This window comes from Chenopodium quinoa, unplaced genomic scaffold (assembly GCF_001683475.1).
Source record: "Chenopodium quinoa cultivar QQ74 unplaced genomic scaffold, ASM168347v1, whole genome shotgun sequence".
Classification (NCBI taxonomy): Eukaryota; Viridiplantae; Streptophyta; class Magnoliopsida; order Caryophyllales; family Amaranthaceae; genus Chenopodium; species Chenopodium quinoa.
Window position 1 is genome coordinate 340,107 of NW_018744693.1, and position 17,970 is coordinate 358,076.

Here is a 17,970-nt window from a genome sequence, read left to right on the forward strand (position 1 = left end):
AATTCTCAGCTGCATGGGAAGGGCCTTATGAAATCTGTGATGAGCTTCAGCCAGGGACATACCGACTTCGGCAGTTGGATGGAACTGAGTTGAAAAATCACTGGAACGCTGATGTACTGAAAAAATATCATGTGTAAACCCTTCGGGGTAGAACAATCTTTGTAAGTACATTTTGAACTAATGAAAGGCCTTGGAGCCGCCATTTATATAAATGTTTACAACTTTTTATCCTTTCAAAGTTTTCTTGGTTCTATCTACTCTTTAAGGGTTTTTTATTCAGCCTCGTCTGAAACCTTCGCCTTCGGGTAACTGGGTTTCAGATTGCTGACAAAACTCGTCTTTTTAAAGAACACTGGTCTTTCAGCTGAAGTCAAACTTCAGTAAGACTTGTTCTCCAAAGACATGAGTCCATGGACAATTCTGGGATATTGCCTTAACTGAGCCTTGTATCCCAGAGAGCCATTATCCGAAACATTGCCTTCGGTTGGCCCTGTGTTTCGGATATCCATTTTTCAATGATAGACAGAAAATCAAGGATAACAACAACAGTTGGAAATTGTTTGTTCAGCCTCGTCTGAAACCTTCGCCTTCGGGTAACTGGGTTTCAGATTGCTGACAAAACTCGTCTTTTTAAAGAACACTGGTCTTTCAGTTGAAGTCAAACTTCAGTAAGACTTGTTCTCCAAAGACATGAGTCCATGGACAATTCTGGGATATTGCCTTAACTGAGCCTTGTATCCCAGAAAGCCATTATCCGAAACATTGCCTTCAGTTGGCCCTGTGTTTCGGATATCCATTTTTTAAAGAACTCTAGTTTTTCAGCTGAAGTCAAGCTTCAGTAAGATTTGTTCTCCAAGGGAATGAGTCCATGGACAATTCTGGGATATTGCCTTAACTGAGCCTTGTATCCTAGAAAGCCATTATCCGAAGCATTGCCTTCAGTTGGCCCTGTGTTTCGGATACCCATTTTTAAGAAATAAAGAAATTGTTTATTCAGCTGAAGTCATACTTCAATTTCTGGGGGGGCAAGAAGCACTACCAGTGCAAGTTTATGTTCAGCAGAATTGAAGAAACAGTAAAGCACTCAAAAACAAAGCAGCTGAAGAAAAGAACATCAAATTAATAATTTATGCTCAGAAATTGAGCTACAAGTTCAAATAAACTGTATCGGCAGCCGCCCACAAGCGGAAAATAACAGCTGCCGAAATACGTACAGAAGCAAAAAAATTAAACTGTTTTGTACGACAAGGCAAGCTGAAGCAAAAAAACAAGGCAAAAAAATTCAGAAAGCGGCAAGTCTAAAGTTGAGCGCATGATGAACCGCAAGATTATGAAGACGATTGCCCGAGTTCCTATGCTTCAGCCCGAGGATCAGACTGGTCAGCATTGTTGAGCCCCATGGTGGTCTCAGCCCCAGCAGCAGAAGAAGCAGGCTTTGCACTCTGCCGAGCCTCCCTTTCCCTCTGTTCAGCCTCCAACTCCATTCTCTCAGCTTTTTCTTCGGCTTCCTCAGCCTTAAGGATTTCAGCTTCGACTGGAGTTGCATACTTCATATGAGGGTCTTCGGGATTCTGGACCCATTCAGCACATTTGGACCAGTCCAGCTTCGGCTCAGCATGAAGGCAGACTCTTCGGCACACTCTGAACCCGTTTCTGAAACCCATTTCATATTCTTCCTGGGTATAGACACGGACTTTGAGTAGAGCCTCAGCATCATCCAACTTCTTCTGGGTCTCCACCAAGTCTTCCTTGGATTTCTTCAGCTCATCGGCGAGCTTGGAGGAGGAACCTTTCAGCTCATTCAGCTCCTGCTGAACTTGGGAAGCCTCTGTCTGAGCCTGCGCCATTTCTTCCTTTTTGGCCATCAGTTGATCCTCAGCTTCTTGGAGCTTAGCTCTCTGAGCTTCAGCAGCAGTAGCAGCCTCTGAGAGTTGGACATCCCTGGCTTGGAGCATCTCTTCAGCAGCCATTCTGCTGGCTTCAAGAGCTTCTAGCCGTTGCTGCACTTCAGCTTGTGCAGCAGCTCCTTCCTGGATTCGGCTCTCAATGGTAGCCTTGAATCTGGAGATGTCCACTCCCATGTGCTCTTGGAGGAATTTTTCCCCTTCCATCAGTGGGGGAAAAACTTCCTTCTCCATAGCATCGCAGAAGGTTTTGAAGGCTTCAGCAGCTTTTTTCTCGTATTCTTCACCCTTCTGCTGCTTCTCTTCAGCTGCTGCTTGCTTCAGCTTAGCAAGCTTTAACTCCTCTTCGGCTACCTTTTTGTCGTGCTCGGCAGCGTCTACCCTATCTTGTAGGGTATCTATCAGCTCTACAGTGAGAGTCTGATTGTGCACAAACTGAAAACAGGAGCACAAGTTAAAATAAAAAAATAAAAATAGAGCTGAATTTTAGAGGAAATAAAGGCAAGGAAAATCACCTGCATCATCAGCAGTTGGTTAGACCTGGCTGGGTCAGGAACTGATCTGCTGGATTCGCCCATCCCAGCAGTGGCCTTCAGCGACCAGATTCTTGCCCTATCTACTTCGGACGTGCCAGCAAAATCGTCGAAGTAGGCTGCAGCACCTTCTCGGTTCTGACCCCATATGAGGTCCCAGATGTGATCTGGGATTGGAATTCGGGGGGCCGAGAAACCCATTTCTCCAGATTGCAGAGTCTGGAAGGAAGGAAAGGATGATGACGGAGCTTCTTTAACTTTGGATGGCTCAGCATCCTCCTTCTCAGAAGAGTCAATTATTATGACCTCTTCTTCTTCAGGGGTGAGGACGAAAGCCTCAACCTCTCTTGCAATGTCTGCCGTGAAACCCTCAGCACTGGGAATCACGGCATCCTCATTCTTGTGCTCAGCAGCACTCTCCTGAACTTCTTCTTGGACCCCTCCCTTAGATTCGGGAGTTTTCTGATCCACCTCCATCTCAGGAGGTGGCGGAGGGGTCTTTGGAGGTGATTGAGGTGGTGGCCGGGGAACCCTCGGCGATCCATTGCCTTCCTCGGGTTCCCTTATTTCAACGCCGATGGTCATCGGCCTCCGCTGAAAGTCATGCGGGCCGATGATGGCCATTCTTCGGCGCCTTTTCTGAAGCGGATGCTCGTCCATGTCTGAGTCTGAAGACTCTTCTTGTATCTGGTCTTCGGGACGAACAGGGGCTTTCCCTTCTCTTTGTCTGTTACTCTCTTCAGACTGTAAAAGACAAGGGGGGAGGAAGAATGTGAGTAAAAAAAAAAAAAAAAGACAAAGTTAAGTCTGAAAGCTCACCGAGGTCTTCAGCAAAGCCTCGTCTTCTGCAGCTGCCCTAGCTACAACTTCTTCTTCAGCAGCCCTGGAGGACCCTTCTCCTCCTTCACAAGCTTCAAGAACCCGTGCAACCTCTTCGGCCGTACGGGCAGCTTCAGCTTCTTCGTCCAGCAGCTGAAACCAGGGATCTCTCTTCTTCCACCAAGGCTTCTGCCTCTGATACAGAGCAACAACCTCAATTTGGAAGCGGGAAGAGTCTAGATGAACTTCCCTATGCCTCGGTTCAGTGATAGAGGGGGCCCGATCAGTTACAACTCGTTCTCGGTTGACGCCAAGACGAGCGTAGTTAATGCCGACGTTGGTCTCGTCCCGCTCTGAAAAAGAAAAGGGGAAAGGTCAGTTCAGTTAGGTTGGCACAGCATAAAAAAAGCGAAGTGAGAGGAGAAAAAGAGATAATTAAAAAGCCTCGGCCCCAGCCGAAGAAGCTTACCATCCTTAAACTTTCGGCTGAGGCCGACAGCTGCTAGCATGTTCTCTTGGAAAACATAATGCGTATCGGGGAGCCAAGTCTCCGGGATATACTGCATTCGGCCGCTGCCCCCCCGGTTCGGCAGCTTGCCGAAGATGTTCTGTTGATTAAGGTTCGGATCTGGGCCGTTATCTGCGGGGCGACCTAGACTTCCCATGTCGGGATCAGGCTCAGCAAGGTACCGGGGAGCGCTGAAGACGCAAGGGTGGCCCGGGTCCGTGGGTGCCCTAACCCAAATCCATTGACCTCTCCAGTCCTTGTCTGAAGAGTCGTTCGGCCACATGGTTAGGTACTGGGGCCGAGACTCAATCTGGTACCACCCAGAACCATGACTTCCGTGCCCACTTTGAATATTTGGCACTAGCCGATGAAGCTTTTTGAAGCAGTGCAGGTTCGGCACATACTTGAAGAACTTGCAGACCCATAAGTATGTCATCACCCTTCGGATGCTAGTAGGAGTTAGCTGACATAGGGAAATATTGTAATGGATCAGCAAGTCTCGGACGAATACGTCCAAAGGGAACCTTAGCCCATACTGAAGTTGTCATGTGTACACCCCCACATACCCCGGGGGTGGACGATGGATTCTATCGGATGCCACGGGCATTCGGCACCAATACCCATCAGCTTCAAGGATGCCGTAATGCAACTCAATTTGCTCGGCAAACCGATATTGTTCGGCATTCTCCACACACCATGAGTAGGGGCGGTTCTTTATCATGGCCGAAGCTACTTCGGCATCCTCCCACTCTGAAAACCCGGGGAGGATATCCCAAAGAACAGCGGGAACTTCATCGTCCCGCCCAGAAGCGCTCGGCCCCTCCGTTCTCTGAGGAGGAGCCGAGGAAATTGGAGTCGCCCTGATCCCTTCAGCAGGGTCAGACTCTGCTCTTCGTCCATTCCAGGTCCCAATCCTGTTCCTGGGATCGGGAATTGGCCTTGCTCTTCTTGGAGCACGGGCTCTACCCCTAACTCCTCTTGCCATTGATAATTTCGAAGAAAAAAGTCGAAAAAAAAGGGAAGGAGTTCGAATTCGAAGAAAAATAAACTAGAATCAAAGGAATTTACCTTAATCTGAAGCGAAAGTTGTCGATTTACGAATTGGTAGTGGCAAGTCTCAGTTTCTAAGCTTAATGCTCGGGGAATTTGCGAAGTTTTGATGCGGGTTCTTGGGTTCTCTCGAGAATTCTGGGTTTGTGTTGGTGAATAAGTGAGGAGAGATGACGCGCCTCTGATTATATCTCCAGAAATGGGAATACGGGGAGTCCGCGTTTCAATTTCTCTTAAATACCCCACTAAGTAACCGTTAAACACACGACCTTGCGATTAAACTGCCCATTATCCGTCCAACTTCCACAATCATCCGCCTTAACCGTTGTTATCTCATTAATTACGGTTTAAATTCAAATTTTTGGATTAATTAAATCATTCACTTCCCTCCTTTTCTGATTAAATCAAACCCGACCCGTCATCCTTCCAAATCGGGTCTGGGGGGCAAGTTGTTTGGGTCCAATTTAGTCCAATTGGGCTTAGGCATTAAATGATCCAATTAAAAGCCCAAGGTCAAGGTTCATCTCTCCAATTGTGCTAAAGTCAAAGATCAGTCCTCAAGGCAAGCCAATTGGGCTAAGACCCAACTTCTCCATGTATGAAGAGGTATAAAAGCCATCAATATTACATTTGTACATTCATATTCAAGCAAAGCCTCAAGCAACTAATTCTCTTGCATAGTGTTCTCTTTCTACACACCGTACTGACTTTAGCATCGGAGGGGCCTTCCTCGGCAACACCCCCGAGGCTAGTTTACGTGTGTTTACTGTGCAGGAAACCTTCGGCCCAACATTACTTGGACCGAATCTAGTCTTCTCCACTTCATCGGACCTTCGGCAAGGTCCCATTGTTTTCACCCGAAACATCTACTATTGAACAATCTACGTATATGCAACCGAACATGAATCTCCCATGAATAATGCACCAAGTGAGCATTATATTCTAGAAACTAGATATTTCTCCATACATATTAACCCTGTTTGGTAATTAGTTACCCCATACTGCAGTACTCAATAACTGTTTGATACCCCCTTCTTGTTTTGTAAGCGACCCATTAGGACTCTTTACAATACTAGGGTGGCTAATGAGCGCGTTGCGTTCCATAGCTAGTCTTGTTCGGAAAGCTTTTTTTGTTTTTGGTTACATTGATAACATAATATATGTAAACAAAATTTTTTTAGAGGCAAAAATAATGTCTGCATTAGAAGCAAAATTGTTCGCATATTTTTCTAAATTTATTTTATATAAACAACTAACATTAATAAAAGCCAATTTTTTTTTTAAAAAAAACAATTAACATTAATGGAGGCAAAACAAAAACTTGTACATATTAATAAGGGTAAACATCTAAATGCACATTTTGAAGTATATAATTAGCATACCTTATGAATATTTGCATGGTATTTTATTATATCTATTTGCATAGTAATAATTATATACTTTGTAAAATATGGAGAATGTAAAAAATGGAGAGTCTAAAAAATGCTTTAAACATTGAAATAAACGCAATCAATTAATCAATTTTGGTGATTCAAGAGACAATTTTAAGGCTTTTGAATTCAATGAGGGTAAATAAGTAAAATAATATTTTTAAGGATATAAATGTCCATGCACTATTCATAAGAGTATTTTCTCACTTTTTATAAGGTAGGTAGGGATTCACTTGACTCACATTGACCAATATCTGTGAATTGTTTGCTTCCTCCGTTTTTAAATACTTGCTCCAATTTCCTTTTTTAACCGTTTTTAAATACTTGCTCAATTTCCTTATTTAGAAAGTTTTTACAATATTTAATTCATTTCTCTCACCTAGTGGACCCAATATAAATCATATTTTATTAATTTTATATTATCTCTCCTTTAATTATCTCCAACACTTTTTCTTTTACCAATTTTTTAATCTTCTGCCTACTCCACTACCTCTATATCTTATTACTTTCTCCATTTTCCCCTAAAACTCCGTGTACTCCCACCGTGTTTTTTTTAAGTGTTACACTTTGACCGACACATAGTTTTAGGCAATTTAATTAACTTAAATAAAATAAGAGGTTAGTGGGGTAGTTAGAGTATTAAAAATTGTAAAAGAAAGATAGCGGGGTTAATAGTTTAGTGAAAAATAATGAATGTAAGAGGAAAGATATAATAAAAAAAAAGTAATAGTGATTTGGGTGGGGACCATGAGAGGAGGGTGATATAGAATTTTAATGTAACTTTTTGCCAAAAAAGAAAGTGTTACGTAACACTTAAAAAAACACAGCCGGAAATGGAAATTGTAACACTTAAAAAAACACGGAGGGAGTATGGAGAAATGAAACAAGTATTAAAAAACAGAGGGAGTACATAAGAAAAATATAGTCATGTGAGTACTTGTTGGAATCTACTTAATAAATAAATTATACTCCGTTCTTATATTGTGAGTGGGTGAATAAATTAATATTAGTAAAAGTAAGATGATGACAATGAAAGAGAAAGTATGTGAGAGATGATATATTTTTTTATTATCTAAGTGATGACCATGGAAGAGAGAGAATTGATAAAATAATTTAAGTGGGGTTTAAAGTAAAATAGAGAAATGATAAAATATAGTATAAAGTTACCAAAAATAGAAGTGATGCATTTAAAAAAAAATCACCCATAAAAGGGAAGTGATGCAAATTAAAAAAAAAACGGAGGGAGTATATACTTATACTTAGGCCCCTTTCATTTCACCTTATTTTTGCTAAACTGAAATTATTTTTACTGAGAAAAATTATATTTGCTGAACTTAAATTATTTTTACTGAAGTTAAATTAATTTTACTGAATTGAAATTATTTTTACTGATTTTGTATTATAATAATTCTTTAAGAAAACTGAATTTTAGTGAACTGAAATTATTTTTACTGAACTGAACTTATTTTTACTTAATATTATTTTTTTAAGGTGAAGTGAACAAGGCCTTATTAGTGATTAAAAATATTATTGGTCAAAGTTTTGCATAGACATATTTGCTAAGTTTTAATAAGACACGTAAAAACCCCAAAAAGAGTATAGAACATTATTTTATTTTTTGACAAGAGAGCATACAATAGTTGGTTACATTAACCTACTCCGTAATGGGTTAAACTACTGGGGACAGTGAGTCCGTGAAGGCCTGAGGAGGTCGGGGGTCCATCAAGGATAAGAGCATCTTTAACAATGAACAAATAAAATTATTTGTGTTACTATTGAAATAAAATAATGTAAAAAAAAATATATATGAAATGATGACTAGTGACATGAACAAATGTGAATGGTTTGGAAAACCAAACCATTTGTGAAAATTATTTGTCCGACAAAACTTACTTTTATTGATTATTTTAATAATAAATATTGTATTTTAATTTTTAGGAAAAAATAAATTGAAGGTGGGGTAAGTGAATAGTAACATGAACAATATTGTTTTTTGGTTCATTGTTTAAGAGGAGAATATTAAAAATTATTTGTTTGATTTATGTATGTGAGATATATATATATATATATATATATATATATATATATATATATATATTGTGAAAGTAACATGAACAATTTTTTTTTGTTCATGAATAAGGATGCTCTAAGGGGCCAAAAAAAAGTACTCCCTCTGTGTTTTTTTTAAGTGTTACACTTTTTATTTCCGGTCGTGTTTTTTAAGTGTTATACTTCTTTTTTTGGCAAAAAACTATATTAAAATATAATATCGTTCTCTTCTCATGGTCCCCACCCAAACTCACTACTATTTTTTTTTATTATGTCTTTCCTCTCATATTCATTACTTTTCAATAAACTATTAACCCCACTATCTTTGTTTTACAATTTTTAAATACTCCAACTATCCCACTTATCTTTTACTTTATTTAAGTCAATTAAATTGTCTATAACTATGTGCTAGTCAAAATGTAACACATTAAAAATACACAGAGGGAGTAGTACTCAAAATTGGGTGAGAAGGGCATAAGTCCAGCAAAAATAAATATTTGTAGTAGTAGGCGCAACTTTATGTACAACAATTCCACAGCTAATTCCACGGCTAACTCGTAGCCTAAGACCCACTTATTTTTATAGAGTAGTACTAAATTCAAGATTCCCTAATTTCAATATTTTCCTCTAATTTGTTTTACTAGTATAAACTTTAGGATGCGCAAATTAGCAAGTTGAGAATTGCAAGTTTGCAACTACTGCCCAAAATTTAATTTTATCAAATTGGGTTTTGCTTTATAATTACTTTCTCTATTTCTATGTACTTGATCTGTAACCCTTTAACGCGTAATTTAAGGAAGAGATTAAAGAAGATTAACATAAAATAAATATAAAAAAAAATTAATACCATGAAACCCCAGTTTATCCCTTTTATTGGTGGTTTTATTTATTTTTATTAAAAATATCGTTTTTCTTCTTTAATTAACTCTTTAAATTGCATGTCATAAGACTATAGGTTAAACCTGGGCACGGGCCGGGTTGGCCCGCGTGCCGCCCGGCACGGCCCGCCGTTCGGCGCAGCCCGACACGGCCCGAAGTCAAGCACGGCACGGCACGAAGATCAACTCCCGTGCCACGGGCCGTGCCACGGACAGGGTTGAGAATTCCCAGGCACGGCCCGGCACGAGCACGGCCATAGCCCGCCGTGCTGGCCCGTCGTGCCGGCCCGCAGGCACGGCCCGGAACGGCCTGCGGGCCAACGGTAATATTACCGTTTATTCTAGCTCCTTAATAAGCCAAAAAAAGGCTAAAAAACGGCTAGTTTTTTGCCAATTTGCTCCCCAAAAATTCTATAAATACTCACCTCCATTTCATTCCCAAATCACAAAATCACAATCTCTTCTTCTTATCTCTTATATTCTCTAAATCTCTAATAATCCTTATTTTCTTAAATTCTCTAATTATTCTCTTAAATTCTCTAATTATTTTCCTAATATCGGAAAAAATTAAAAAGTTCGTAATCGTAATTAGTGGAGCGTTGAAGCACGGTTGTAAGATCTAAACTAATCTTAAATTTATTATTGTTTTATTGTTATTATTAGAATAATCTTGTTTAATTATTATTGTTGTTAATTGTTATTGTTGTTGTTATAATTGTTGTTATTAATTATTATTATTGTTACAATTGTTGTTATTATTTATTTTTGTTGTTATTGTTATTGTTATAGTTGTTGTTATTAATTATTATTATTGATATTTTTATTGTTAAAATTGTTGTTATTAATTATTATTATTATAGTTAACCACTTTTTATTAAAAAATTAATTGTTAATGGCATCGAACAACCCATCATCTAGGTCTAGGGGGAAAGGCCGACTTATCCGTAGTAGTAGTTCTAGGGAACCACCAAATACAACGAGCCCCCAAATTACGAGTCAAACCAATGACCCCATTTACTTCCCCCCGGCTATGAGCCATATAATACGTCGGGATTTCCAGCACCACCACTAAACCAATTTCCACTACCACCATACCAATTTCCACCTAATTATATCGGTGATCAACAAAACTATTGTTCTAGCCAAGGTAGCCAAGAAAGTACCCGAATTCCCTCCGATTCTACCCCTTCTACTGCCACTCCCACTAGTCCCACTACTAACCATCACACACATCATGAATGGTTAACCGAAACTGAGATGCTACTTTTGAAAAACCGAAGGAGTGAGGTATGGCGTTATTTTGTCCTAAGTAAAGATGGTGAACAATGGGCAAAATGTAAAACATGTAATAGTGTATTCACGGCAGTTACCAAAAACGGGACGGGACACTTATCTAGACACATGAAAGCTTGTGCAAAACCAGCTAGTGATCCAACCCAGCCCAAAATTTCCCAATTCCATCCATACGGCTTTACATACAACTATGAGAGGGATAGGGATGAACTAGGAAAAATGATAGTACACGCCGAACAACCTTTTCTTTTCTCGGAAAGTGACGCATTCAACACCTACATTAACAAAGCACTACAACCCCAACATAAAAGAATCTCTAGGAAAACCGTTCGTTCCGCCGCAATGAAAAATTTCCTAGAGTACAAAGTCCGGTTACAAGCCGAATTGAGTAACCTTAACTGTAGAGTATCTTTAACAGCCGATTCTTGGGATAGTGGTTATAAATATCACTATTTATGTGTGACTTTCCATTGGGTAGATGATCAATGGATGTTACAAAAAAGAATAATACATTTCAAAATGCTGGAATACCCACACACCGGCATTAACATTGCTCACCATTTAATGCAAGCAATAGACGAATACAACCTTCGAGATAAAATGATGTCTATGACTTTTGATAATGCAACCTCTATGACATACACAGCTAATCTTATCAAACAAAACTTAACCGATGTACTATTAGACGGTGAAGCTCTTCATACTAGATGTGTTTGCCATGTACTTAATTTATGTGTACAGGATGGAGTTCGGGCAATTGGCCCATACTACAGCAAAATCAGAGATGCTATTATGTCTATTAATAGCTCTAACATGAGATACCAAGAATGGAAGAGTTTTCTAAAACAACAAAAGATAAGGGTAATAAAAATTAGAACCGATTGCCCAACTAGGTGGAATTCCACCTATGACATGTTAACAAAGGCAATTGAGTACAAGGGCCCGTTAACATTATTTTACAACCAAAAATTTCCACAAAATGCTTTGTATGATGATGATTGGAATAACTGTGAAAGATATATGCAATTTTTACAGTTATTATATAACATGACGTATTGTTTTTTACTGTTTACAATCCTTGTGCTCAAAACTTTCTTTCTAATGCATGCTTACTCGCCCAACTTTTCGCTGATCATCGCCATCAAAGTGATTATGATCAGTATCTTCCAGCAATGGAAAAAAAGTGGCGTAAATATTATAGTGAGATTCCTTTGATTTATATTTTTGCTTCCATATTAGATCCTAGGCAAAAGTATGAAAACGCATTTATGTTAGTTGACATTTACTTTCAATGCATGTTTCTTGACGATGATGTAGAAAACTATAAGACTAATGTGAAGGATCAGTTTTTTGCTTTATATAGAGTCTATGAAGCCAAATATGGCACCGTTCCTCGCTCAGGGCCTTCCCAACCATCCAAAAACGTAAGTAAGAAGGCCAAACATTTATTTTCACAAGCTATTAACTTGATTTCAAGGTTTTCAGGTGATTCATTAATCAGGAGAACGCAAAGCGACGTCTCGGAGTTGCAGATGTACCTGAGTTACGAGTTCACCAAAGGCATGGACGACGATGAGATAAACAGCCTCGACCTCCTTGCATGGTGGAAACAACAAAGCTCGAAGCATCCAACTTTGGCGGCAATGGCACGAGACATTCTTGCTATCCAAGTTTCCTCCGTCGCCTCCGAACGAGCTTTCAGCACATCCGGAAGGGTTTTAGACGATAGAAGAACAAGTCTAAAACCCGAAACACTAGAAATGTGCGTGTGTTTCAAAGATTGGTTGGATGCGGAAAATCTCTCACAAGACCGTTCTTACGACCACAACGACAACGAAGAAGGAACCTCCGCTTCCGGTTCGGGTTCGGCTAGTTCCCAATCTATGCAACTAGCCGATGACCTTGAAGGCGAAGGCGAAGACGAAGACGAAGACGAAGACGAGCAAGAAGAAGGAGAAGAAGAATAGACAATTATTGTATATTGTACGATTTTAAAAATATCAATTTTATCATTTTCCAATTTTTGTTTAATACCATCATTGTATGATTTTTATCATTGTTATCATTGTACAATTTTCTCAACTCAAGTAATAATAATATAAAGTACGCATTATTCACATCCAAAGTCCAATTTGCCTTTTTTCCCCGTTTTGTTACAATTTGTAAATTCATATTAAAAAAAAATAAAATTATACCAATTACTAATAAATCATAAACATTAAATTTTAAAGTAATAGTATAAAGTAAATATATAAATATAAATATTGAATATACAAATTATAAAACATAAATATTCAACTTATAATTATAAAATTCATAACTTAATAACTTATAACTTATAAGTTATAAACTTATAAGTTATAACCTTATAAAACTTATAATTATAATTTTATAACTTATATACATTATAAACTTATTAATTTATAATGTTGTCATATAAAAAAAAAAAAAAAAAAAAAAAAGTATTTGAAAACTGCACCAGCCCGCAGGCCGGCACGAGCCCGCCAGGCACGAGGGCCGTGCCGTGCCGTGGGCTGGCCTGTGAAAATGCCCGGCACGGCACGACACAAAATCCTGGGCCCGCCGGCACGACCGGCACGGCACGAACCAGCCCGTGGCCCGCCAGGCACGGCCCGGCACGGTGCCCAGGCTTGCTATAGGTCAAGTAAATTGAAATGGAGGAAGTATTTATCAAATAAATTTGGCCCATAATTTATTTTACCAAACTCTCAAATTAGCTTATTCAAAATCATTAATAGGATTCAATAAGCTAAATTCTCTTTAACAAATAAGGGCAATATTGTCATGTTTTCATCATCGTAGAACTGTACATATCCTCAAGTTTTCACTCACTACGCCAGGAGAATGTATAAGCTCTAAATTGACTCATTGTTGTCAAATTGTGATGGTGTGTTCATAAGAAACACATGCATACATGTTCTTTCCAAAATACTCCGTGATTAATGAAGCTTTATACTCCGTACATATTTGACAAATTATATTAGCTTGAATTTCATGAATAAATAACCGCTATTAAAAAATTGAAATAATAGCTAGGCTTCATTACTTAGCTTCATCATCATATTCATACAATCATATAATTTTGACTTGACAATAATATTAAAAATACTTCATATAACTTATTGAAAAGTGTATGCATGTCCTGCATAAACTTCTTATTTCTCCGTTATTCAGTAAAGTTCAGATGATTAATAAACTACAAAGATATTTCAAAAAATATGGATAAAATATATCCAAAAACAAGTTAAATTATACGAAGTAGAGGAATACTTATTCACGTTCTATATGGAAGAACGTTGGTACGTAGCTAGCTTAATGAAGGGCATTGCGAAGAGTTGTAGCAAACTCTCTTACATTCTTGTTAAACCCCCTTTCCATCTGCAAAAATAAATGTAACATCGTATTAATTTAAATTCAATAAAAATAATTTATCAAGATAAGAAAACACATTTTCGTCTATAAGGGGTGCATTACCTGCGCAACAATGGTAATGTTTAGGGCTAAGTTCTCAAATGGTATAACACTAAAATTAGTAATGACCAAATGATGCTTGTCTACCTCGGCAAATAACTTGGCCAATATCTCCTTTCGTTTTTCACAATAAACTCTTAAGAGAATTGTCTTCTCCAATACTTTTACTTCAATTTCCAAAAATGAGTCACTACTATTATTATTACCTCCATCATCATCGCTACTGCCACTACTACCGTTTCCACCATAGTCCTCCACAGTCGACGAAGAGGAAACATTATCATTGGCAATGCCCTTGAAAAGTACCACGGACTCTACAGTCCTCTTTGCAACCTCACTTTCAAGTACCTTTACTTTCTCTTGAAGTTCCTTCAGATGTTTGATTGCCTCTCCTAAGATCGATGTTTTATCTATCTGTATAACCATTTTCACAACTTCTATTTCAGTCTTTAAATCTTTAATCATAACATATTGGAAAAACATAAATACTGTGTAAAAATAAATAAATAAAAGGCAATAGAGCAGCAGATTATGTTGTTTCATCACTGGGGTCACTTCATAGAGGTGAACCATGATATTAATCCTTGTTAAAGTTAGTGCTTCAAAGTTAGTTAATTAGATATTTAGTTTTAATATTGTTATTTACTTATATTTCAATCTTTAAATCTTTAGAATTATGGGCATTATCAACAACAATCCCACGAGTTGCATGCTAATTATTTGTTTTTTATTTATTTTACTTTTGTAGCCTATATAAGGCATGACTTGTTATTACATTATTTGAATGAGAAAGCATGCATGTTCATATTCAACGTGTTTCTTTTAATTTTGCTTTTTTTTTATTTTCAACAATCCTTAGGTAATAAATTATTTTTTTCCTAATCATTTAAATTATAGTTTTGAAAAAAAACACTGTTCTAACTTATTGTGTATCTTTTCTTTTTCAAATAAAAATAACGGAAAAAAATTTGGCACGCACGAACCTTCTTAAGGCCGGGTAAGATGGCAGAGAGTGAAATGAACATCTGGCTAAGCAATTCACGGCGCTTCCTCTCGGCGATAATGTGATCTTGCACTTGGCTTGGCTGTCGTTTCCTCTTTGGGGCATGACTCGTACTCATTGCTTGCTTCTTCGTCTTTTGCTTAGTTTTAGACGGTTGCCTCTCTTGAACATTGGAGCTTACAATGTTATTATCGTTATCATTTTTGTTATTGATATTGTCATTGTTATCGTCGTGGTTTTCACTGATATCGGGAATAGGAGGGGATGATATATATTGTTCAATGACATTGCACTCAATATCTCCCTGAGGAGAGGCCGTGTCGAAAAATGTAGCAGCAAGTTGTTCCTCAAAACTTGATTCCATATCCATTACACTTTGTTCGTCATAAGGGTTATTGATTAAACTATCAATTGTACCCATATCAATTTCCTACATCAAGCAATTAACACAATGAATCAGTTAATTATAAAATTAATTTCAATGAACAAAAGATTAAAATGGATACATATTTGTAAGAAAAAGTAGAGTTTTTTTTTATTATTTTTTTATTTATTTTAAAACTACTAAATTAGAGATCATATTAGTTTAGTCTAAATATTTACTTTTATAATAATGACTTTTTTCATTATTTTTGTTTATAATCAATTAACTAGTTTTTAGGCCTTGGACAATGTCCCTAGTTACTACATTAATTTCATGATTAAAATTCTTAATTATATTTAGTTTTAATAAAATGATACTTCGTATATGACATGGTATAGCTTTGTGGCAGACAATATAGTTTTGAAACTTGAGGTCTTGAGACTTGAGTTCAAACCTTGTCTAATCCATATTTTTAAACACATAAGATGAAATACTTGATTAATTGAGGAAGATGTCACATGTGGCACCTAAACTTATTTACGAACGCCTTTTAATATATAGTATAGGTAATAGGTATTGTACATTATATTAGTGTTTTAAATTACATTAGACCAAGCAATATTCGACGTAATCATTACAGGTAATATATCGATGATCGAAGTAATCTAGAGTTGTATATTGAATTCTTACCAATTCTGCTAACCATGCATCCATAGTCGTGGTGGAAGTAATTGTTTCCTCTTCTTAGCAATTCAAATAGGACGACAAGGGAAGATATGAATGTTATTTTACTGATAGATTTGTAATTTGTGAGAGATTGAAAAGTATTGTTGTTGAGTTTTCAGTCTTTAATTTAGAGTTCCCTCATTTATATAGAGCAATGTTAACCAATTAAAAATAACTCTCTCTGAATTTTCTCTGTATCACTCTCTCTGTGTGTTTAAGACTTTAAGTAGGGGTGTGATGGAGGAGGAGGATATATAAGAGAGAGAAGAAAAGGTGAATTTTTATTTTTTTTATTTATGTTTGTAATAAAAGAAAAGTATTGCAAGATTTTAGTAATATAGTACGATTATTTATTGCTAATATTAATTAATGTAATTACGTTGGTGTTTATAATATTGAAATTGAAAGGGACTTGTCCAAAAGAAAAATCTAATTAATGTGCGTTTATTTTCTTCTCTCTTTTTGTTTGTTCGATTTCGTGCTAACTTAATTTATTTTGATAATTCATTGCTTTAATCTTGTATAATTGTATGAGCGAGTACCTTTGAGTTTGTCTCGTGTTATAAATGATCGATCAAGATCAAATGTAAACCTTGAGATTTAGACGCGCCTGTGGTAGACGACATGTAAATAAATTACTATACCAAGTGTTATGTAGGAAGTACATTGTATTATTAGTAATTTATTTTGAAGAAGTATGATGTGTTATTTGTGTAGTGTTGGCTAGCTAGTAATTTAGATATCTAATTATCACAAAATACACATAACTAATATAAATCAATTGTATCAGAGAGGATTAGATGCCAAAACTAGTATTAGATGTTAATAATGCATCTCATTTATATTTCACGTGTTTCCATAATAAAATGCTTGTACTATTGCATATTAATTTTGAACGACTTTACCTGTATAAACATATACTTGTATATTAATATCAAATTTGTCCTCAAGGCTAGCATTCTAGCAATAAAGTCAAGTTGGGTCAACATCTGATGGACCTGTTTATATAATTGAGACAGCACCCCCAAACCTAAACCGACTTGTTTGTAAACGTATCACGGAGTATAAATTCAAACTTGAATTTGTCGTGTTTTTAATCAAATCGGACTTTAAAAGCTTGTTTGTTTGTGAAAAATAAGATGTATCGATGTTGATCCGATGAATTAGCAATATGCTTAAAATACTAAAACATTATAGAAAATACATTCGATAAGCACTGTGCTCATTAAAACTAAAACATTGATTACTATTCCCCGTTTTATATTATTTGCAACGATTTGACATAAAGAAAAATATCTAAATGTTGCAAATAATATGAAACGGAAGTAGTATATATTTTTCAGCACATCTTAATATATTTCGACGTTTAATTAAGCATTCGAAAAGAGAGAGAGAAAATGAACGAAATGGTTAGGTACTTAACTTTGTTCACTTCACCTTATTTTTATTGATCTGAAATCATTTTTCCTAAACTGGAATTTATTTTGTTAAAAGTAAATTATATTTACTAATCCTCTATCATATTAAGTTACTAATAATTTTACTTATTAAAACATATTTTAACTATACTATAATTAAATTATTTTTAATAAATATTATTTGAATAAGATGAAAAGAACAATGTCTTATGTTGTTGTGGTTAGATTGAAGAGGGAAGGTGTGGAAAACCTTTTTATTTCAAGTTTAATTCATGTCCGGCTCTTGAGTTAGATAGATCAACTTTCGTCACCCTTATTTGTTATACTCCCTTCGTTTTGGATTAAATCGTATCTCCTATGTTTTAAATCGCATCACTAATAAGCTTAACACATTATTAAAAATTAATTATAAATAAGGACTAATGTTAGAATTTTATGATATAAACTATAGTTAAGTTAGTGCGGGTATATAGTTGGTAGTGGTAAGTGAAGTTATTGGATAA

At 36.7% G+C, this 17,970-nt stretch overlaps 1 protein-coding gene across 1 annotated transcript; it reads right to left on the minus strand.

Annotated features, from left to right (window-relative positions):
• Positions 1–13,572: 13,572 nt before the first annotated feature.
• LOC110702426 (transcription factor bHLH18-like) lies at positions 13,573–16,488 on the minus strand. Its single transcript, XM_021880129.1, has 4 exons — positions 16,014–16,488; positions 14,940–15,389; positions 13,960–14,370; positions 13,573–13,863 (listed from the first exon to the last, which is right to left on the minus strand). The coding sequence occupies exons 1-4, from the start codon at positions 16,035–16,037 to the stop codon at positions 13,798–13,800; spliced, it is 951 nt and encodes a 316-aa protein (XP_021735821.1). The 5' UTR covers positions 16,038–16,488; the 3' UTR covers positions 13,573–13,797.
• Positions 16,489–17,970: the final 1,482 nt, after the last annotated feature.

Coding starts and splice junctions, on each gene's coding strand:
- LOC110702426 (XM_021880129.1), bottom strand. CDS start 16,037: ATGGATGCATGGTTAGCAGAATTG. Junction 15,390..16,013: donor ATGCATGGTTAGCAGAATTG/GTAAGAATTCAA, acceptor TGCTTGATGTAG/GAAATTGATATGGGTACAAT. Junction 13,864..13,959: donor ACATTACCATTGTTGCGCAG/GTAATGCACCCC, acceptor TTATTTTTGCAG/ATGGAAAGGGGGTTTAACAA.